Below are 23,504 nucleotides of genomic sequence, written 5' to 3'. Positions count from 1 at the left end.
GCGAAATAAAACTAAATAAATGTATATTTGTAAATCAATATTATTTTCGCGAATTACACAAGTACTGTCAGAAGCCTGCAATTTTGGCACTTCGATAAAAATGAACACACAAATAACAGTAACTAACAAATGTCTTCGCGAATGATTACTAACTTTGTATACTTCAAATTTTAGGAATATTCTACATTTTGTATTAAAATTGATTAAACTGGATGCGAATTAAACATGAAAGTTGGAGACAAGGGAAATACAAGGAAAGCTACATCACACTAATTGCCATTATTAACTAATGTTCTGACTTTACGTGACGAACTCGTGAGCCACTGTATATTAGCGTCGGTATTTGTAATATTAAGGTGTCGAAATTTGAACTTAAATAGCAAATTTTAAAAGTTTTACAAGCCACTCAAATATTGTTATTTTCGTTGATTTTGTCCTCACAGGTATTTCTTTGATTTTCTTACATTCCTTATAAATCTACAATTTTGACACTTCAAATCCTAGTAATTTAAAACCTGATCGTAAGATGTTCCAAGCTAGTTTAACATAGTTAAGGATTGGTTGCTAGTAAGTTGATACCTCAGTGGCTGACTGAGACTAAACTGGCAGATTGATCAGCCCTGGTCAGGGAGATTGATCAGCCCTGATTGCATCGTCCCTTCAGCATTTTGGTTAAGTAAAACTGACCCAATGTTGTTACACCCTCTCAAGTATAGTATCTTTCTTATGTATCTCGAGACTAAAACAAGGGAGTGTAAGGTAACGAAGTCGTTAGAGAAATGAGGTCTGGTGATTCCGTTGTAATGGCGAATAACACGCACCTCTTGGGGTAACCGTGAATTTATGGTGCATCAGGGGATAGTAACAACTCCTGTCTTCTCTTTAACCACACCTATCTAGAAGTATCTACATACGTGAGAATTAGGTCCACGTTACACCTGTCAAGGTAATATCTTTCACTGTCAGAATCTGTAGTAAATCTAATTTAGGCTTGGGTTATACTCACGTTAGTTACGTTGACATGTCTTCCAAGATTTTCGTTAAGCCGTTGATCACTTGAATATTGTCATCTGAATTAATGATTGATAATTATATGGAAAATGAGTTACGTCGATCAATAATTCTTGAAGGTGTCAAAGATGTATTGGAGCGTAACTACTGTGACGATTGCTTTTAATTTGGTAATTGCTTTATTTTTCGTGATAATCACTCATGTAAGTTCTTATTCGAAATCCTGAATTTCTACTGGTCGGTAATTGTTCCAAATTTCTCGCGTTAGTACGCATGTTGGCACTGTTGAAACATTGTTGACGTAGCAATTGTAGCGTGTGATGTTCTGTGTACCAGATGTCGACTATCGTTACGAAAATATTAGTGATGTACCATGTACCACCAATTCCTATCTCTAAGGGACTAACTGATACTTTGTCGATGCACTATCGAAGCCTGGCACAAGGAATATTACATGTTACGTCATCAATGCTTTAACAGTGACAACGAACTTGTTAAACAATTGAAAATGTCTTTAGAAGAGTCACTGGATATTTCCTGAAGGTTTCATAAAATGGTAGGTTTCACCTCATCTTAATTTCACCCTTTAAGAGGCTTCACTCTACTAAAACAAATTTCTGTAAATACCTAAGAGAAAAGCTATTTTCGATTTTTCTTTGAAAGTCACATTTACTTTGGATCTTTGAAATTTACTTTGGATCAAAGTTTGAAATTAATTATTCTTCTCAAAGTCCTGTTAAGAAGTAGGGAATATTTTAGTACAGTATCACCCCGTCCCCCTTTCTCATATCAAGAGTGTTATCAATCATGCTCAGCCCTGGAGTTCACAAAACCATACTTCGACCATACAGAAGTATTTTATAATTCTGCCTATACCCCCGTCTAGAAATATGACACTTGTTCGGTCACGTCATATGTATCTGGAAAAAGTTCTAAAGCTAGTAATAAATTGCACTTAAAACGCCTAAAATATCTATGAAATGTGTGATTTAGAACTCACAGCGAAACCAGTGGAATAAGTCTCAGGTCAGATATAGTAAAACCAAAAGGATAAGTCTCAAGTCAGACGCAAAAAAAAAAATAAGTAGAATGAAGCTTAACACGTTCCGTGCTCAAGTTTTGGAGTAGCAAAGTTGTCGGAAAAGTTTTATCCGCAGCCGAGCGGCGGTACCGCTTGATGCTCAGTTAATAGTTTTCTAAGGTGACTAATTCTCTTCGATACATGTATCGACGTAGCACGGAACATGTTAAGGAAAACACAAAGAAATCAGTAGAATAGGTTCCAAACAAGATATAGAAAAATCAGTAGAATAAATTCCAAGTCAGATACAGCGTAATCTCGTTTCATTTTAGCATATAGAATCACCCTTAAAATTTCTAATCATACACGATATACATTATAAAACAGAAGTTCATTGAAGATAGTAGCTATCCTAATACTTTTAGACAGGGGTGTAGTCGAAGTCCAAACTTCCTTAGCATTTAGTGCCTTTTAGAGATTCTAATATGCGCTGTTAACATACAAAATGTGCATTTTCAATTTTGGAAATAATAGTTTAGCCTGAGTTAGGCCTAGGTTCGGTTTGTTTGATGCTTTTATTCTAAAATATCAAAATTTAGTCCCATCAGCAGATATATAAAAAATTATGGTAGACATTTGGAATACTTTCGTCGGCGATTGACGATGCACTTTCATCCCGGAATCGTGACCCGGAAATACAGCAGCCCCGGAAACGTGATTCCGGCGGAAGGCCGCGGCGCGGTGCGAATTATTATACGATTTCTGGGCTAACGGTTTGAAACGGGAATAATTTCCGCGCGGCGGCTGGAATTTTGCGAAACAGATTTGCAATTATCCAAGGGAAATCGAACAGGACATGGGGAACACCACGTTTGCCAACTGGTGATTTGTGTGACTTAGTTGACGAAAGTTACTTACGATCGAACGTTTCAAATGTCTGAAGTGACATGCTTGGTCATAGGCCTGAGTGAAAGATACATCCCCAGCCTATACAGCTTTTCGTTATACGCTCGATTATTCACATCGCAGTGTACTCTGGTTGGCATACCATTTTATGAAAAATACGGAAAAAGTGCATTCAAATGAATGGCCAAATAAACTACAGTTTTTCTCGATTCGGAAGAGTGTTATTTATTCTGCAAATAAACACTGTACTGTATTTACAAAGTGTTTCGAAAATTGATACTTTATAAGTGGAGACTGTAGTGGTACGTCAGAAGTATATATATAGAATATGTTTCTGTAGTTTAAGGTATACACGAGAAGCTTCTGAGTCGTGTGAGAGTGTTTTTAGAAGTTGAATACAGGTTCCTGTAACCTAAAGTACTTAGAGGAGTTCGGAGATTAAAGTACGTAACTCATTAAAGTTGCTTTAATAATATTCAAATGTAAATAACATTTTTTGGTAAACTTTAAAGTATACCTAAACCTAGTATTACGAAACTCGTGGTAAGTATTCATATTTTCTCGTGCATATATTCTTCTGAAGAATAGCTTTTAGCCACAGAAATTGAACGTAGAAATTTTGTTACGTATATTCTTGCATTTTTCGTGCAATAACTATTTGCAGAAGCCTATTTTAAATTCTGTTCATACACTACTGTGCGTAAATATTTGGACACCTTCGCGTTATTCCAATATGTAAAATACACCAAGTAAAATTCTATAATATATGTACATAGTTTTTGCTACAAATCTCATCTCAGACGATTATATAAAGTTTACTTATGCATAATAATGTACATATCATTCATGCATATAATTTATCCCACAATATTTCCATGAAGAAACCATGTTTATGGTTCTTTATTTTTGCCTAATTTTAGAATATGTCTATCCAAAAGTTGTTCAATTATTGAAAAGTTGTACTGTTCTTAGACTACTTTTACACATGCAAGCATAATTATTAGTATACAGATATTATATTATTTCCCATTGGATACCATCTTTCGGTTCGTTACCTTTTACTGTCTATCACTATACGCTTCGCTAGTATGTTATTTAGTCTATTGTCCAGTATTGCGTGAGCCAAAGTGCTTGTTAGCAGCCCTCCCTCAACCGCAATATTCGAAGCGGGTCAACATCCGGTATAAATAATTCCGCGAGCATGGACGATCCCGTGATAAATAATTAGCCGTACATAAAGGGAATTCGTCGTCGTCTGAGATTTTCTTCTCCGCGACACGACGCCACACGACCCGTCGCCGTCCCTTCGTCTTTAGCCTGTCCCACGGTGAATTTTACCCTCGGGATATTTCTCTCCCTCGTCACGTCCAGCGAGCTGCGCAACGCAGTGTCATGTCTTTGTGCACCATCCCATCCAACCCCTTTCCTCTCCTCATTCTTTTTCGTCCCTTTTCCTTTGTGTTTGCAGACCTCCAACTCGTTTTCATCCTGCATCCCCTCTCCTAGTACCCTCTTCATCCTCGTTTCTCTCCAGCGACTTTTCCTCTTCCGGTTCTCCTCGTGGGGGTTCCTGGGGTCGAAGGAAAATTTACCCTCTACAAGGTTCGCCTAGGGCCTGACGTTCGCGAAATATGCCAACCCCTACCACGCAACTTCCTCTAGTGGCGCCCTCTTCGAACGCTCGGTATTTACGTCCAACTACGCCGCGGGTCATCCCCTTTCGAGGACGAGGAATGAGAATGTATTCTCGTATCTTTCCTCAGAAACGAGCCCGAACAAGAATTATTCGCAGCCCTGATAAGTCGAAAACAGAATCTTAACTTAGGAACTACGAATTTCTATAAAATACCTAACCGTGTACTTTCCGCTGCATTGCGCGGCAAATTTGATACGTATTTTTTGCTTAAAGCAGGTATTCTGGTCTAGACACACATTTCCTTAAGGTGTTTTCGGGAAATTTTGTTAAGAAATCAGAAGACTGTTTTGTACTAAGCTGTTGCGCGTGTATTTACTAGTAATTAGTGGACATAAATTATTTTTGTTGAAAATATAAAAATTATACGACTCATGTGTTTTTTCTCAGCATCCCTGTCAACGTAACTGATACTAATCTGAAGCAAAAGAGTAAATAAGCATCTTCATTAGTATGAATGTGGCTATGGTATGAACGAAGTGAAAATGAAATAAATGTGAAGTAAAAATTTTGAAAAGTAAACGAATGGTGGCACCTCAAAGCTTGAGTTTACAGTTTTTTACACTTTCTCGTCTTCACCATGTTAAAAAAGTGAGAAGCAATTAAGATTTTTACTTCTTTTTGATTCACACCATAGGCACATCTACACTAAGGAAGATGCTTATTTACTTGTTTGCTTCAGATTAACAAAGCACCTGAAATCATGTTCACGAGTGATATTGACAGGGACGTTGTACAAGAACACATAGCTTCTATAATTTTTATTATTTTCGCTTGAAATAAATGTATATACTCTAAATATTAGTAAATACATTCGAAAAAACTTAATATAGAGCAGTCTTCTGATTTCTTAAATAAATATCCAAGAAAGCCTTAAAAAATGTGCATTTAGACTAGAATACGCCCTTGGGGATATATTACTTTTTTGTGATTTTGTTTTTAATGGTGGGTAATTCGTAAAATCTTAGCAAATCGACCATCACCAAGCAAAAGTGACTAATGCTATGGCTCATTAGTTTTAAAATTTGCATGCTTGTACACAAAATAAAAAAGTTTAAAACTTCAAAAGCGTCTTTCTTAAAATGACAGATCTCAAACTAGTTTCGGAATTTTCTTTGCCAATTTTAAACGAATTACCTTCTAGTTTTGTATATTTATTTTGCACATAAATATCTTCAGTTATGCATGCGGAAATTTTTTTAAAATAATATTTACTATTTTTACCACTGCAACATATATTAAGCCCTAATCGCGTTCCTAAAACTTTTTCTTTCAATGTCTGACATTCTACAAAAAATTATTATAATTAAAATTCCATATGCTTAATTGAAACTACACTAATATAGATGAAAAACATTGTTTGCATTTTTCCGCAGATGAATTGTGAAAAAATTTCAAAACCATTGAACCCTGCTCAGCGTACAGCGTTTTGTAGTAATACCTATAGCATGAGTAATTGTGTATACTTAATAATGAGAAAATTGTTAATTAGTAGCTAAAATATGTATCTTTAACCCTCTCAGTCAGTAACATTCAAAAGAGCACGTATGTCTTACAAAAATTCGTAAAGAACATGTTATTTTCCAATCGTCGAAGTATTGTTCTCCCTTAAGGATTAAAAAATTTATTTAAACATTAATATTGTGAAGATTGCTCTGAACTGTTCTGGGATAAAATTGCTGGAAGCTTTGCAGCGGTAAGTGGCAAAGCTCAATTTCCACCCTCATTGTAAACAATGTTTATCCCTTTCAACACTCTTAGTGACGAGCGTACTCAGTTGTTGGCGTATGATACGAAAATGCAACCAGTCGCGAGGGAAATTGCTCTCCTCTTACAGTCTATTTATCGAAGAGTAAATAAGCCGCAACCGCTTTGAATTTTCGCCCAAAGAATTACCCAGCTCCGAGAAACTTGTCGATGAAACGTCTTGAAGAAGAGCAGTCGTAATTGCAGTCTCTTCGTGGCTTTTCTCTTTCTCTTCTCGATGACGCAAGCAGGTAGATCGTCGTCGGTGGGAGGGGTGCGATTACGGCGGTTGAAAGCCTGCGACGCGACTGAGAATTGCTTTTTGAGGGTGACTTCGACGCGAAATCTTCGACCATTCTACAAACGACTACATTTCTGATCGTTTCACAGGCGCAGACAGTTTTTATGAGATCAAAGAGCATGCGTGACAACACTTCTGATACAAAGAGATACATGTAAAATAAAATACAACATTCACTGTCACTAGAATACTTGGAGTAGTTATGATTTTAAAAGAAATAATTTTGCTTAGAGAAATAGGTAAATGTGTTATTGAAAATATTATTTTCCCGTATTAGTGAAGCTATTGTTAATAATAATGTCTAATTGTAAAAGTAAAGCTAAAAATTATATATAATATTTGAATTTTAAAAAGAATATAAAAATTTATGAAAATACCTCTTTGCAAAAGAATTCTTATGTTTTGTAATTATGTAAGGGAATTTCAATATTTTAACAATTCATTTTCCAGTTGCGTATAAGAAAGCATAGAGTCTAAAAGAATTATATAGTTGACCATCGAAACTAATATAGAAACGAATTATAAAACAATACTTCTGGATCTTAAAAAGGAATACGTTTTGTAAACCAATAATATATAATATAAATAATATTCGTGATATAATTCCACCTCAAATATTACTTTATATTCTCTTAATACAATTTCATATCCATATCACTAAAATATTTATAATTAATGCTGGTACATTATAGAAAAAAGCTTTTTTTGTTCTATAGGTACAAGTTACAAAAATATCAGTTACACTATACGTAGAAATTAAATTAAAGATTTACTATTAAAGAATGGAGAAATTATATTTTTAAATATTTTATTCAAACTACACAGTACTAGAAAGATGGATAATATTGATTATGAACTTGATAATATTAATTACAAACATTAATAATAAAATAAAATTAATTATGCAACGTTTTAATGGTAAATAATTAAAAGCATTGTAGTTTTTAATATAAAAAATCAACATCCGAATAATTTTCAAAGAATATGTTTAGACAGAAAACCTACACTTTTCTATTATTTTTACGTCAAAAAAGAAATATTCTGAAGCGAGTTGTCAAAGCACATTATAACTTTCGTTATTATTCAGAGTACATTCTCTGAAGCATCATTCCAGTAAATCGTTAGAAGAGAGGTCCTCGTAAATGACAAAAATTACGTTTTATACTTCCCTGAATCATGTAAAATGCATTTCCTGTTGAGTCGCCTTTTCTTCTAGCCTGTATAATTTTACTCTAAAACGTTTACATTTACAACAACTTATACAATTTCAAAATGTTTTCCTTGGAATACATTTTTAACATACATTGCTGCAAAAGAATACAAAAGGAATAAATTATATCTCTTCGTTTCTTTGACGAAAGACACGAAAATACCTCTAAATGAACGAAACCTGAAAATCAATTATACAAAAAGCCACTCGCGAGAAACTGCGCATCAGTTGCAGTTTTCCTGCCATCTCTGTACGGCGAGCACTTTATAAAATACCGCTGCGTGTAAATTGAAATTGCGTGCAGTGTAATTTTTGTATAACATCTAGAATTGTGGTGCGCGAGGCGGCGGCACTCGCAGTCAATAGCAGTGTTTTGAGCAGCGCAAGGCAAACTTTTTCTGGTCGAAAAGGAGGAAAAAGTAAACAAAATGCCGTCGAGTTAAGCGGAGCGAAATTATGTACGTGCGTTAAAGGGGCTGGGTACTGACTGCATTTGTAACAGTAGGGAAGGCTTGTCCAAGGAAGTGAGTTCTTTGTGAATACATCGCTCTGAATGTGCTTTTTGCCACAGTTTTTGTTTTCTTCCTCCCTTTTTTCAAAACATTAGTCTATACTCCAACGCACGAGTATATGTTTTTCCACGTGAAAAATAGTCATTTGCGCAGCTGCAACTTTGAACGATCATTATCTCGAGAATTGTTAACAAGAGGTTACAGATCTTTTAAATAATTATTTATTTGAATGCGATTTTTTAAGTAATAATTTTTATGAAAATCGTTTCCTAGTGAAACATGTTTAACCAAGAAATAAGTACTGTTGGAAAGGAGCAAGTTCCTATAAGGAATAAATTTTGAAAGGAGATTGGGTACTTGGATCGGTTTATTTTACTCTAAGAATGCTTCGATCGATAAACGAGGAGAAGGAAATGATCCCACCCACGTTAATTGAACACATACGCAACAGTTTGATGTTCAGTTACCGCTGTCATTGAGACACAACGAGAGACTGTAAGGATTTGAAGTCTCTCATATTTCAGAAATCTAAGAGATGGTATTTTCAGCATCTATTTGAGACTTTCTAACTTGAAACTTTTATACGACAGGGCATATTTTAATAAATTAAAATTTAATGAATCATAATTAAACATAAGATACATCCATTCCTTATTCTACATAGGGAGTTACTTTAATTAGGCTGTGGACCTAAGAATGTTAGTGAATTGAGTAAACATTTTTTTTCAGGTAACTATTCAATAAAATAGAGACTTTTTTGAGGTTTTTAGATGAATTTCACGTGTACTTTCAAGCATAATTTATTATGTTTAAAAGTACGGTATACCGGAATTACAATATATACCTAATGTATTTTATCGTTAACTGGAAGGTAGCACCAAGGTGATTGGAACCAAAATTGAAAATAAAAAATCGTGAGAGAGATAGCTAAAACAGATTGATTTATAACTGTAACGGATGATTTTTTAATCATTTTAAAGAATGAACAACGATTTTTGAAAAAGCAGCAAAAATTAACTTTAGATACAAATCTGACAAATTAAAATGTCGAGAAGACCGAATGCTATATCGTATAGATAATTTTATACAGAATAGTACGTCAACATTTGAAGTTATTTTGATGAATAGTTACAAAAATCTGCTAAATATCAGATAAAAAGAGATACCTTTGAAGAAAATAGCGTTTAAAGTTTCAAATTAAGATTACTCTGAATATGACATGCAATCTTTTTCAATAAGTGAAATACTTTATCAATTATTAGAATTTCAAAAAAATCGTTTGTTACAATATTCTATGCATATGAAAATTAAACGGAAATGCATAAGTTTAACAAATTATTCAACTATGTAAAACCAAAACAGTATACCCCCTTAAATATATACGAGTTTTAAATTTGAAGTTTTAAACCTAATGAGAGTTAAGTTTATAATTAAAATATATACTGCTAAACAGAGAATACTTACAATATAATCAGTCATCACAAAATCCATTTTCCACATTCTTAGTTTTCCAGTGCACTCCAATTAGAACATGCATTATTATTAATAATATGCACATTCTTATACCAGATCCAAAAACTTTTGAGACTATTATCATAGACTTAAAATAATCAACGACGCTGTGCTATAATGCACATGTTTTTATTATTATAAAAATTACTTTATTATTTGAAACGCTTGGAAATAAGCCAAATCATGAAAAACCAAAAATGTAAATTTTAGAAAAAATGTTAGACTTATACGACTTTCATATATTATTATTAAACCGATGCATATATTTTTGCAATATCAAAATTTATAAATGCTTTTTCAGTTAGATACACAAATGAAAAACGATGTATTAAATATAACATAATCGCGTCGTTCTACTGCTAGGTAAAGTCAAACACGTTCACAAAGTATCCCAGCTCATTATACTGGCAAAGTATGCACATGAAAATGTCACTAACCAACCTATGATAACGTCCCTTCGTTTCATTTCAGAGGAGGTATTCGGCTCAAACAAGGCTTTATGGTTCTCACCGAGCGGCACTAAACTGGCCTTCGGTTACTTCGACGACTCCCATACACAGATCATAACGATACCGTTTTACGGCTTTCCAGGAAGCCGGACGTTCCAGTATACTTCTGCGATCTCGATCCATTACCCAAAGGTAAGCGTTCGTCTAGATCAGTCCTTTTCTACATTCCATTAGGGCTTCCTCTCAGCGCCTCTCAACGCCTCTCTACGCTCTTGCACGCAATGCAAACTGTGGTCGAAAGAAACATCAAAAGGCTCTGATCCCGAGGAAGCAGTATCGGTTGAAATTAAAGAAAGACCACAGCGTTTTTTATTCGCCGGAAGAGAGATTATTAGCGGTCTGAATAAAAAAAATGAAAGAGCCACGTGAAATGTGATTCATGAGGGTCGCAAAGTTCGTGAAACAATGATGACGGAAAGAGAGTGATACCCTCTATGCATGGGCACGTAGCCGACGCGAAATTACAGTTAAAAACTTCAAATTCGGTACAATTTCGCGGCAGCGTCGTTTATCTTCGGCAAGTGGTCCGCGAGCCTTTTTCGCGGAAACTATCCCGGAGAAAAGGGGGAAAAAATTAATATCGCCCAGTCGTGTTCGCCGGTAGCCACGGCTGTTCCGCGCAACCGGGAACGCGGTCCAATTTTTGTCTTCCTGTAGTTGTACGCGAAACTGCGGGCTAACTGAAAACAGTGTCCATTTAACGCGTTGGATTCCGCCGTTTTATCGTAACAAACTTCCGCGAGCTATTTTCGGGACGCGTAATTTAAATAGAGGTCTGAAACGAAATACGTGACAAGCCTGGTCGGTCTCGCGCAAAAATTACCTTCGCCGGCGAGCACTTAGAAGTTATTTAATCCCGTTCTGAAGGACTTTTCATTACAACTTCAACGATTTTCCTTCCAGACCAGTTTAACTTACACAATTTAACTTACAGGACTGTCACGTTTGTTACAATGGCCTGTAATACTTTCTTTCCATCATTAAAACTCGCTGACCTCTATAACTGCCTCTGGTCGGGGCGCGGTTCCAGCCCCGGGCATTTTGGAAGAATTTTGAATGCAGGGTGGGAATACCCGAGTTGAATGATTAAGGGTGGTGTTTCTCTTCCAGTAAATTTTAAAACGCGAAATTGATGGAGACAGGATTTTGGTAGCTTTGTGTGTTTTTCTGTACGTTTGGAAAAGGCACAGTGACATTTGTATGCGCTTATGTTTTATTCAGTAGAACATCGATTAACTGAACTTCGAATATTCATCATTTCTGCTATGCAGAGTTGTACATATTGGGTACAATGAGAGTGAGAGTACAGTAGAATATCGATTAAGACTGAAACAGTGAAATAATAGTACTTTGTTGAAGAAGATAAAGCTAGCTATCAAAAGGATGCTTCTCGTTTGAATCTCGTGATGCTTCCGGTAATCGAGGTCCTACTGTGGCAATAAAATTATTATAGTGACTGCCACGATTTCATTCATCTGAAATAGGAAAATAAAAAGTAACTTTAATACATAAGAACGTGGTTATCGTTCCTGCTAGAGTCAAATAAGCAGACGTATTTGGACTAACAACTATGTAAAAAAGAATTATTGGTTTTTTGTGCAAATATTGGTATAATTATAGTTCGAAAGGTATATCTATTTTATGTCTGTAAAATTTGAAATGCATTGGTTATTTTTGAGTAAAGAAGTATTATTAAGAAAGGATTTAAAAAAACGTATTTAAGATTTTGCATGCAGCTTCTATGAAATATATTTATGGCACTTATTTTTCATGGGCTATACTGCTGTGGGCTATAATTTATGTGTGTAATTTGGCTTAAACTTTGCAAATTTTATGTATAATTGGGATACTAAGAAATACAAATACGTCTTACGCTTAGTACGTATAATTTTCGATCCATATTTTCAAAATGTAGCTTAAAAAAGTGTAATTAAAAAGAATAAATTTTAAGACAAAATAAGATTAACAAATAGAATTTTGAGCGTCATGCCATAGTCTACAAGCGACAGTTCATGAAATTCCAAAAAGAAACAAGGCATTCACATAACTACAATTTTTCAGTTTATTGATCCCTATAGGGTGTGCCAAAACTAGTGCTACAAGTGGAAAGCCAGTGATTCTACATGAAAAAATACGACAAAAATCTAGACTACATTTTTTTGATATCGTGCTTCGTTTTCGAGAGAATTGAGTTTAAACTATGATCGGGTACAAGCCTAAGGAAGTACAGCTTTGAGTGGTTGAAGGGTGTATGAGATAAGGGTAACACTCTCGGTCTAACAAGTGACTGTCTTTACACTAAATTAGAAGCATTGCCTAAAACTGTATTTCGGTACACTTGAATTGAACGTAAAATTAGGCTATTAGGTCCGACATATACTACATACATAGCAAAGTTCGGTAACCATGCAGATAGGTATGTTAATTATTTCAAATGAATGCCTGTAGGCATTTAACGCATGACTAACACTCCCAGTGACCACAAGCAGTAAAGATAACTTAAACGAATTGTTATATTAACAGTGAATTCAAGTTGTAATTATCTCTATTTGTAGCACATATTATAACATGGTCAATTAAATTTCGGAAAACGGATGCTCTAAAATTTTATTATACTCGAGTCAGAGCTATGAATTCTATACAAAAATTTAAAATACACTTTTATGGATAAATATATTTATGCGCACCTAAATATGTACACATACAGGGAAGAAAAAATGTAGCCTTCGATATTTTAAAAAGTGATAAAGGATATATATTGGAGCACAAAACGTTCAATGACATGCTGTTCGATCTACTTTCATTTTGTAATAATAATATCTTAAAGTTAACATAGCTACATGCTAAACTAACATTCAGAGGATTCTGTAATTTAACAGATGCACTGAAGGACGGAAATAGAACAAACATGTCTGAATACATTTTGCTGTATCTCTTACGGTTTAACTTTTATAAAGCTTGAAATATCTGAAATGTTTGTAGGAAATGGATCAACAAAATGTATTATGCTGTTGCCTCAGTGTAGACATAGCTTTATACCTCGGCTTACTTCATTTGCGTTCGTGCTCAGGTCTGTACGTACCCTAAACCCGCTGCAAACGAGCGGTTTTTTGCCGCCACGCGTTGTAGCAACAAGGACAATTCTCAATTTTCAATTGTGGAAAACAAGGAGAGACGTACGAATGCAGCAACTAGGCGGTATATTCGTGCTTTTCCAAAGGGACGCAGGTCCTGCTTCATCGCTCTGCGTCAATTCTGTCGTTGTGAGGCAAAATTACCTAAATCACATGTTTTGATTTTCTGAATATCATCGTTTAAAGTTTTTAACTACAATACTATCTTATGGACTTCTATTTTCTTGAACACTTATTTTCAAGCGAAAAAATTCTTTTACTGCCTTGTCTTCTTTCTATAAACATAAATTCTCTATTCTAGATCTCAATTAAGGCTTTATTTTAAATTTTTTGAAAATGTGACATAAGTCGTATTTCCTTACAGCTACAGAATTTGCCACTACAACTTGTCACGTAGTCGCTGTGTTCGTATGTCTTTCCTTGTTTTCCACAATTGAAAATTAGGAACTGACCTTGTTGCTACTACGCGCGGCAGCAAAAGACGCTCGTCTGCAGCGAGCCTAATACAGCCATCAGAGAATATTTTGTCAAATTTCATTCTGAGAAGCTCTCGTACACACCACGTTCCATAGGATCAGTGTTTTAGGAGTCATCTAAAATTGTAGACCTCATAAAGAATAATGAGTCCTCGCTCAAAGGATGCAATTTGCTGTGATATGACAAAAACTGTATTTCCTCCGTTTCCCGTTGCCGGTCGAAAACCGTCAAGACCTTTCCTGTTGACCCTTCTCTCGTGGAACTTCTTTCGCGTCTCTTAATACAAAGGACGAAGTTAGCGAGAAAGGCTGGCCGACGAACTTCAAAGGAGACCAGGTCAATGCGGAAAATGAACGCGGTTAGTTTCAAAGTTAACGCACGGTTGACAGGGGAGTTAAATAAAGTGGCTAGGGCTTATCGGGTTCAAGCATAATCGCGGAACAATTTTATGCGATGGGTGTAAGTAGATCTAGCGTATCGTGAGCGTTTACTCCAATCGAAGGAAACGGAAGTAAGGACGTACAAAAAGTGACAACAGTTCTGTCAGGACTGGATGGGGCTGGTATAAGATATTTAGCGCTGAAACTGCCGAAGTTATATTTCTTCTTCTTCTTCGTACATATACAGTATGTCCCACGAAATCCTGGACAGTCGATTATTTGCTAACCTATTAAAGATACGAAAAAAGTTTTTATATGAAATTGAATGGCAAGAGGGGACTGATTTATTGGCCGTAACAATTTTTTTTTATCATTATTGTTTACAGAGATATGAAAGTTAAGTTTGGTTTTTTAAATGGGATTATATACATATTTTTTGATCAATAGATAGTACGTTTCAAGACAAATTCAGCAAACATTAATGTATACACCTTTTTTCAAATAGTTTTCAAGATATTACGCGTAAAAGTTTACTGATTGAATATATATATATAATCCCATTTAAAAAACCAAACTTAACTTTCATATCTCTGTAAACAATAATGATAAAAAAAAATTGTTACGGCCAATAAATCAGCCCCCTCTTGCCTTTCAATGTCATATAAAAACTTTTTTCGTATCTTTAATAGGTTAGCAAATAATCGACTGTCCAGGATTTCGTGGGACATACTGTATATATATATATTTTTTTTTTACACGTCGTATCGACTGCTTGGTCATTGACAACGATACTGTTTCATGGAGGTTTATATGTTGTACTACATGTTTATTTCTTTTAAGTAGTTTAGTGTTTTTTAATTGATCCTCTTCTGTCAAGCCTGTAATTAGGGTTATACTTTCTTCTTAAGAGTTCTGTTGTTCTACATTTGTACAGTACATGGTCGGTTGTTCGAGTTGTTTAGTTTCGGTATCATTTATAGAGGGGTGGATCCGTTCTTTTCATAAGGTGATCGTGACTAATTTTGGTGTGTCCAGATCTTATATGAGCCATTATAGTTTATTCTTTTCTGTTCATGTTGTGGTACAGGGTGGGTTGATAAAGATGGCTAACGTATATTTGTTTTTATCGAAGTACCAAAATTACAGGTTTTTGACAAAATACATCATTCATACGAACAACGATCAGTCATACATTCCTCTACTTTTATTCGACATTGGCGGAAGAAAATTATTAGGTGTTTACAGAATGAAATATTCATAAGGAGTAACTGTACGTACTTGCGTGGTCTGGTAGTTATAATGTTGAAGAGAAGAAGTATTCAACCATCTAGAAATGTAGTTATGTAGTCCTTTTAATAGACGCTGCTGGTATCGAGGGGCTGGTAGAAGGCCATCATTAGACAACTAGTGTATAGCTAAGTCGGGAGTCGGAGTGGCACAAAGGCAAGGGGAGTAAGTCGTTTGCTCCACCTATTCCCACCTTTGTCACGAACGCTACAGGCACAGATTACTAGATGTGACCGATTCGGCCAATACCGAAAGCGCGTGTGGTCTGACTCCATGATTGTGTCCGAATAGGCTGACTTATTTATAACGAGTCGTTGTATCGGTCGTTTGAGTGGTCTGATCATTTTAATGTTAAAAAGAACAAGTATTCAACTTACCAGAAATATAATTGAGTAAGATTTTTAATAGGAACTGCTAGTACCAAAGGCATGGTGGAAGGCCACGATTAGACAGCTACTGTATACAGCTGGTAAGTTGGGAGTCAGAATGGTAGAGAGGCAAGAGTAGTAGGTCGTTTGCTCCACCTTTGTCACGCAACGCTACAGGCACAGATTACTAGATGTGGCCAATAACAAAAGCTCGTATCGCCCCACTCTATGATTTTATCCGAATAGGCTGACTTATTTAACTGCGACCAATTTATTCTGCATTCCCTTCTGTTGCTGTCACATATATCCAACGATTGTATCCCAGTTTATTTTGGGCATTAACGTAATTTAAAGTCGAATGTCAGTATGTTAGTTTATGTACATTGTACATGTCACAGTTCAAATAAGCGCTGTTGTCTGATCGTGACTTTCTATTGTCTCTTTGATACTAGCAATGCCTGCTAGATTGCCTACTTCACTATATTTTTTATAGGTTGAGTACTTTCTGTCTTTAAATTCCCTATACTGGCCCCGTCTAATTCTGACAAAGTCAATGTCACTTGCTGTACTGTACAGAGCTGGAAACGTTGCACTCGGGACACAGGGCCAAGAGGAGCTCGCATTCGCTCCACCTGATCTCACGTTAAATTGCTACCGTGGTTCTCGCCTCCAGACATACACTGACATAGTAGTAAGATGTATCTCCATATAGAATATAACAAGTACACATTGAACTATTTGGTGGGGAATCCAATTTGTTCGCAAAGTTTCCTATAACAGTGTCCAGTCTACCTTCGTTTTGCAGTAATAATGCTTTAAAGTTAACATGTCTATACGGTAAACTAATAGTCGGAGTATTTTGTAATTTTACAAATGACTAAGAAAAAAGTCTTAATACATTTTGTTGTATCTCTTATGGATTAATTTTTATAAACTCAGACGAAGTATAGACCAAAAGACTGTCGGCAGTCAGCTGTTCAAGATGATCCAGTAACCGAGAAAGCAGGAACTGTGCACGGCTGAGGTCCTATTGGAAGAACTTGTGTCCATTACGGTCTCAACATATGTTAAGGGTCTTCCGAAACACATAACCTTCTTGAGCAACCGAATGCTCTAAACTTTAAGTCAACTGACTCTTTCAATGTGTTTATCTCATCAATATATGGGACCTACTTTCCGTTCCAAAACATAGTGCTCACTTTAAGGCGTTATTACTGCAAAACGAGAGTAAATCAGACACCATGCCATACAATATTTTGTGATCCAATTTGATTACCCTACCACCTCTTAAAATATTAAAACATATACAATAGTGTCTTAAATCCTTGCCACAGTTCGTGATCGAATTTGGCCAACTTGCAAGGGTGAGTCTATACCATAAATTCTGCTTTGGCATGAAATGAATGGCGAGGTAGAATGAGACAGTGATACGTAACAGTTTAGGTTACGATTGTTTATATTAGATAACTACCATCGGAGCTTCACTTAAGAAAGCAATTACAAGATGTGATGGGAATAAAGATAACCAGATTGCAAGGTAAATTGCCAGTCAAGTTGCAAGGCACTAATGTACTTGTTACACCCTGTATAGGGAATACGTCGATTCAATTGATAGTTATGACTACTTCGGCCCATAATACGCTACGGCCGAAAGTGCATAGGAGATCAGGCGGGCCTATGCACTATGACCAATTAGAACAGCGTTCTTCCCAGATGCTACCTTCCCAGTTCTGCACAGTAGAAAGAACACAAATTGCTCTCGAGGCGGTGGCTGGCCAGTACCGCAACAATGCAGCAGATCGTTCGATAACGCTTCCTCGTCGACTGCCAGCCAGAACGAGGTGTTAGATCTGTCGATATACTTTTCGTCGACGCTGACAAGTTATCTTCGATGCTGTTTCCATTTGGACGAGTTCGGGACCTTGGATCGAGCGCCACCAAAAATTTCACCTGAGTCGACCCTCGTCTTACTGGCACAACGCTGTTGGAAAAATGAAAGGCAACTCTGACCTGGGGTGTATGGAGTGAAAGAGGAGACGTAGAAGGGTGTGCAAGCTGGCACCTGTGCATTTTTTAATGGCTTTTTACGAGCCGCGATTGATGCCGCTGGCTAGGAGCAAATATTGCCTAGGGGAAGGCCGCCTCAACGGAAGTTGACCCAAGCGATGAATAGCAACTCTTTTTAACAGGGTGCTATGGATCGCGGTTAATGCTTCCCTTTCGTGTTCAGGTGGGCTGCAAACGGGACGTATTGAAGGATTCCTTGCTATTCGACTGGATATATCGCGTTCTTATCACTTCTTCACAAATTCAATTGTGAGGGGCCGATAATTGAACTGGCGATAAGGGTGGTGGCTATAAACGATAAAAGTGAAAATTTAGTGGGATAGGAAAGGTAACAGGCACTCGAAGGGCAATGGCATGGAGATAAGAAATAAAGTTAGGAAGAATGTTCAAAGTGATTTGAAGTTGAAGAATATTAAATGAGTCTATGAAAAGTTAGTATAGTAACCTTGAAGTTAATCTTGAAATATATGGTCAGGTTATATGTTAGTATGTTATTTGGATAATTTTATTCGAAGTAACAAAGTAGATTAAATAAATTAAAGTAATAATAAATTGGCACATTTTTATATTTATGGGGATCAGAAGCTCAGAAGTTAAAATCATCCACTTCAATGTACAAAAAAAAAAAGAAAGAAAGAAAGAAAGAAAGAGAGAAAGAAACTTAACGATGCTATGCTATAAATTATATATGTACTAAATTTCAATGTGAAATAAATGAATAATGTAATATAATACAGTGTGATTTAGGATGAGTGGTAAAAGTAAGCAGGAAGAGTTTCTAAGAGCTAAAATAAGAAAAAATTAAGAATGACCAAATTACTTTCGAGAGTTCGTTCTTAAGGTGTTATAAAAAGTGCGCTTAAAATGCGCATAAACTACGTCTGACGCAGGGATTTATCGTATGGCCATCGTTACCTTTGATCTGACTAACATGGGGTAGGTGGCATAATAAATCCCTACGTCAGATACATTTTAAGAATTTTTTACGATAGTAATCACAATTTGAATTGAAATACGATCAAATAAAAAGCTAAGACTATGAAAAATTTAACGCAGCTATTATTTCCTTTATTAACCCTCAGATGGAGGACTATAATATACTCATGTACATAACCCGTCAAAATGACCAGGCATTTGCTGTCCAAAGGTTAAATACGATTCTCGCATTTCTTAAATATTTATCGAAGTTTCATCAAGTAGTTAGATCTTGTTAGAGATATTAAATTGTTCTCTAAAAATTCAAGACTGGTAAAATTGACTTCAGAAACATATCAAACGTTGATTAGCTACAGTTTCTTATTAGAAACTGTAAACTGGATATAATTATGTAGATAAATTTTTTCTTGTTTTTAAAAAATCAACTATTAATCACAAGCTTTGGCGATAAAGTAAAAAATTGTAGCTTTCGAAAAGCTTGTATATCGATGATAGTAATAGTAGGAGCAGAGCTTACCAGTTTCAAAAGTAGAATAAGGCCAGCCGCATATTGTAAGCTCAGACGTCTTTCAAAGCCTTCACATTAGTGTTATCGCGGTTTCAAAACATTGATCTTCAAACGACGATTTTGTCACGCAAGAAATGTCCGACAAACGAGCAACAGTGAGCGAAACATGGTTACAAATACCAGCATTCATCATACCGACGCTCGCAACATGAAAAGGAACATGGCATGACGCCACTGTTATGCAACAAAACTTGCCTTGCCATCCATAGTGTGAAATCCTCTTCCAGAAATGTTGTAAGTGGTTATAAATGAAAAAATATAGCGTCTCCCAAAGCAAGTAATACACGTATAAAGGTGGTAATTCTATATACTATAATTAACGATTAGTTGAAAATGGAGAATAACATTTCTGATATCGTATTGCATCGAATTCGACTCGATCAATCACAGATCTGGAACATATGCACGTATCTACCCGTAGAGCTAATTGCAGGTTATACTACTAACAATGCATCTGTATAATACTGCGCAGAGTAGTTTCTGGTCAGTTGTCTTAGGTTAAAATTTAGTACCCTAGATTCAGTCAGAGATTCATTCAGATTAGATTCATTTCTCTTAGAATCTCTTAAGATATGAATCTTAGATTCATTTTTTTTTTTATAAAGTTTCATCAAACTCATTGTGACATACAACGCGCCATGGTTCTGTTTGACAGAATATTTCTAAATACTTTTTTAATCATTGTAAAATGCATGTGTACCATTTAACTTAGAGAACAAGCATTCTAATGATATAATTTTCCGTAGGTGTAGGTATAATCTAATTACCTTTAATTTCCTTAATTAATTGCCTTTTTGGTATCTTGAAAGTTTTCTAAGTAATGCCCAGAAATACCTTGAAAAATAGGCATTTGTGAAGATATTTATTAAAATTAACATACATTGTTAAACTCGGTAAAACATACATATTCCTGATCAATCCTGTTCCTGTTCCTGTTCAAAGTTTATTTTCCACTATAGAAACTTATTTTGAGTGCTTTTCAGCTACGATACACTGTGTTACACTGTGCTGTACTGTGTAAAGTATTTGTTGGAACGCAGTTTAGTTCCTTAGAGTAATACATTATAGTGTAATGCATTATGCTCTTTTGAACCGAAACACGAATATTTAGAGTATCTAATTAAGTTACAATGTTAATGTTTCAAAAAGTGACCAAATTTTGAACTATTTATAATACAATCAAGAAAATAAATTATGTAAGCTAAAAGCTGAATTTTATTGAAAACATTCTTGTTTTGACAAAATTAACAGTCTTCTAATTTATTGTTATTGAAGTTACAGAAAATCATACATAAAATTATATTCTATTTAATGGAAAGTACAATAACAAGTATAATAAATTCGTCACACCCTTTGTGCAGAGCGCGAAGATTTACCGCGGCCGTTTTTTGCGTACCTGCTTTTTTAAAGCCTTTTCACCGACTATATTGCTACAGCGTGAATCGTGGAAGCATGGTTACCAAACCAAAATTTTGTGTTGATAACAAACATGCATTACACGCTATAACTTCGATTTTTGTTGCGCCAAGCAATGTAACGCTGTGTTTCTGTTGGAACATTCTGTACTGAATGTACTTTAGCTGGAAGATATCCTTTATAAAAGTAAAGCATCATTACATACATATTTAAATCATTACATTACATGTTTAAATTATATTAAAAATGGAAACTCTAAATATCGATTTCAGGTTTTTCTTGGGAAATCCGTGAAGCCAATATATCGACTCTAATGTACTAAAATAGTTAATTTTGTTTGAAAACGAACCTAATATCAGAAATATATTTTATTTATCTTGTCATGTAGAATTAGTTCCTTTGCGAGTGCATTACTTGTTCTGCGACACTTGGTGTAAGGGAAATGTTCCACCCACTAACACCTTCGTGCCGGAAGACCAGCAAAGAGTGAAAACTAGCGAGTATCACGGCACCTTATATAATCAGAGAAAGGAAAAAGTGAGGGACGACAAGGCACGTAATCTAAACAACGTTGATTATTCACATTGCGAAATTTATGCACTCAGAACTTCGTTCTTCACATTTCGTCGAGAAAAATTATTCTGCAGGTAAATCCTGACTCACTTACGACAACTTTCCAGTAAAGCTCATTTCTTTACCCTTACGAGCACGAGCATATAAAAACACGTTTTTGAACAGCCAAAATGACTCGCTTTGACATAACGTGATTAAAATTCTGTGAAGCGTATGCAACAGAGAAATTTCGTTTAAAAGTTAGGTACAGATAGTTTTTAGAGAGAGATTAACGAATCCGAAATGAAAGCAATATATGAAGAGTTTTAAAAAGTATATTTAGTGACCTGAAGTCCTAACTTTGTCGTAGTTTTATAAACGTTTCGTGGCGCGAGAGTTTTGAAGCTTGGAGAAAAAATACCTTTCATAAGCACTTAGAACTTTATCGATTCATGCTTCGAACGCATCCAAAAATGTCAGGATTCGTCCAGGCATTTTCTATAATAAATTCCGAACGCAACGGGTCGTTTCGTCTCGAACGTTGTACACGAGGTTCAATTTTTTGCATGTCGGACTTTTTTCCCAGCTGGGAGCAAAGCTTTTTTGTACCATCCGATGTAAAGTATCCTCTTTTTGCGAAAAGTCTCTCGACCATTTTTCTTCCCGCTTTTATTTCACCGTCGTTCCCTATACATTTTTCAACTCTCCCTTGCTTGCTCTTGTTGATTTGCGGTAAACCACAATATGGCCTGTTCGAGGAAAATATTGCTCACTTAAACCTCTATAAAGCGAATTCTTTTGTCGGCTGGACGGAGAGTTTCCAACATTTGCGAATGCAAATTTAGAGCTCTAGTTAGAAGTTTCCTTTCATTATAAAACTTATTAGACCTAGCTCGAATGAAGATCCAGAGATATTTAGTCTGCTTTTGCATATTGTTTGGTCCTATTTTACATATCCAATTTATTTTTTACTGTTTTCTGCATTTGAAATAAATGATTTGGCTAGAATATTGGTAAATCCATTTACCTTTCTTATACATGAATAACGTTCTCCGAAAGGATTTTAAATTCTGTATTGTCAAAGTAACTACATGTTTTAATGTAAGAAGATTTCGAAATAATATCATCAACTCAATCGCGTGGAAGGATTACGTAAAAAATGGCACGATTCTCCATGAAACGATGGTGTCCTCCTTAAACTTGAATTGTAGATGGATTTCCAGTGAGGACTGGAACTAATTACGGCAGAGAGTAATTAAATTTTGATATGACGTTCTGATTAAATTCTCGACCGCATATGCTGAATAGAGAAGGACTGTGGAATTTATGTCTTTCGTTCTTTAATATCATTCTGACAGAACAATTTCTTTCCTTTCTCCTCGCATTGATATAATTCTCGTGAAAAATATAATACAGAAAACTATAGTAAAGATGGATATATTGAACTCTAAGACGAAGTGGAAATGAAGTTATTGCAATTATGAGTACTGTCTATAAATTAATTGACATCAAATATGTAAAATTCACAGAATTGAAAGTATTTGGTTATTAGGTCATTAAGTATTTATTTGTATTTCTTCCTTTCTTACATGATTTTGTTATAAACTTCTTTATAGTTTTACTTTATTACTATTTACATTAGTCTTTAATGAGTTGAACAAAATAAAATATAAATTCTTTTTCATTAAACTTGCTGAAGATAATACTTGAGAAGATAATTCGGAAGATTAAGCAAACATGTAGTTCTGAATAAACAAGGTGCTCTAAATTTGACGGTACAAGTTGAAAGGTGGTGAAAAAAAATGTAGCAGGAAACTTTTTAATATTGTACTCAATTTTGGAGAAAATTGCGTAGGATTTTGACCAAGAACAGGAGCATCAAGGTACAGTTTTAAACG

General features: G+C 35.3%; 1 protein-coding gene across 5 annotated transcripts in view; it reads left to right on the top strand.

Moving 5' to 3' along the window:
- Positions 1-23,504, top strand: part of LOC143177133 (venom dipeptidyl peptidase 4) — a 280,040-nt gene that overhangs the window by 179,279 nt on the left and 77,257 nt on the right. For all 5 annotated transcript variants that reach the window (XM_076374932.1, XM_076374931.1, XM_076374930.1 and 2 more), the window contains exon 8: positions 10,384-10,553. In XM_076374932.1, coding sequence (XP_076231047.1) covers positions 10,384-10,553 — 170 coding nt within the window. The remainder of the gene's footprint in view (positions 1-10,383; positions 10,554-23,504) is intronic.

The sequence above is a fragment of the Calliopsis andreniformis genome, chromosome 3, assembly GCF_051401765.1.
Source record: "Calliopsis andreniformis isolate RMS-2024a chromosome 3, iyCalAndr_principal, whole genome shotgun sequence".
NCBI lineage: Eukaryota > Metazoa > Arthropoda > Insecta > Hymenoptera > Andrenidae > Calliopsis > Calliopsis andreniformis.
This window is presented reverse-complemented; position numbering and strand designations above follow the sequence as displayed.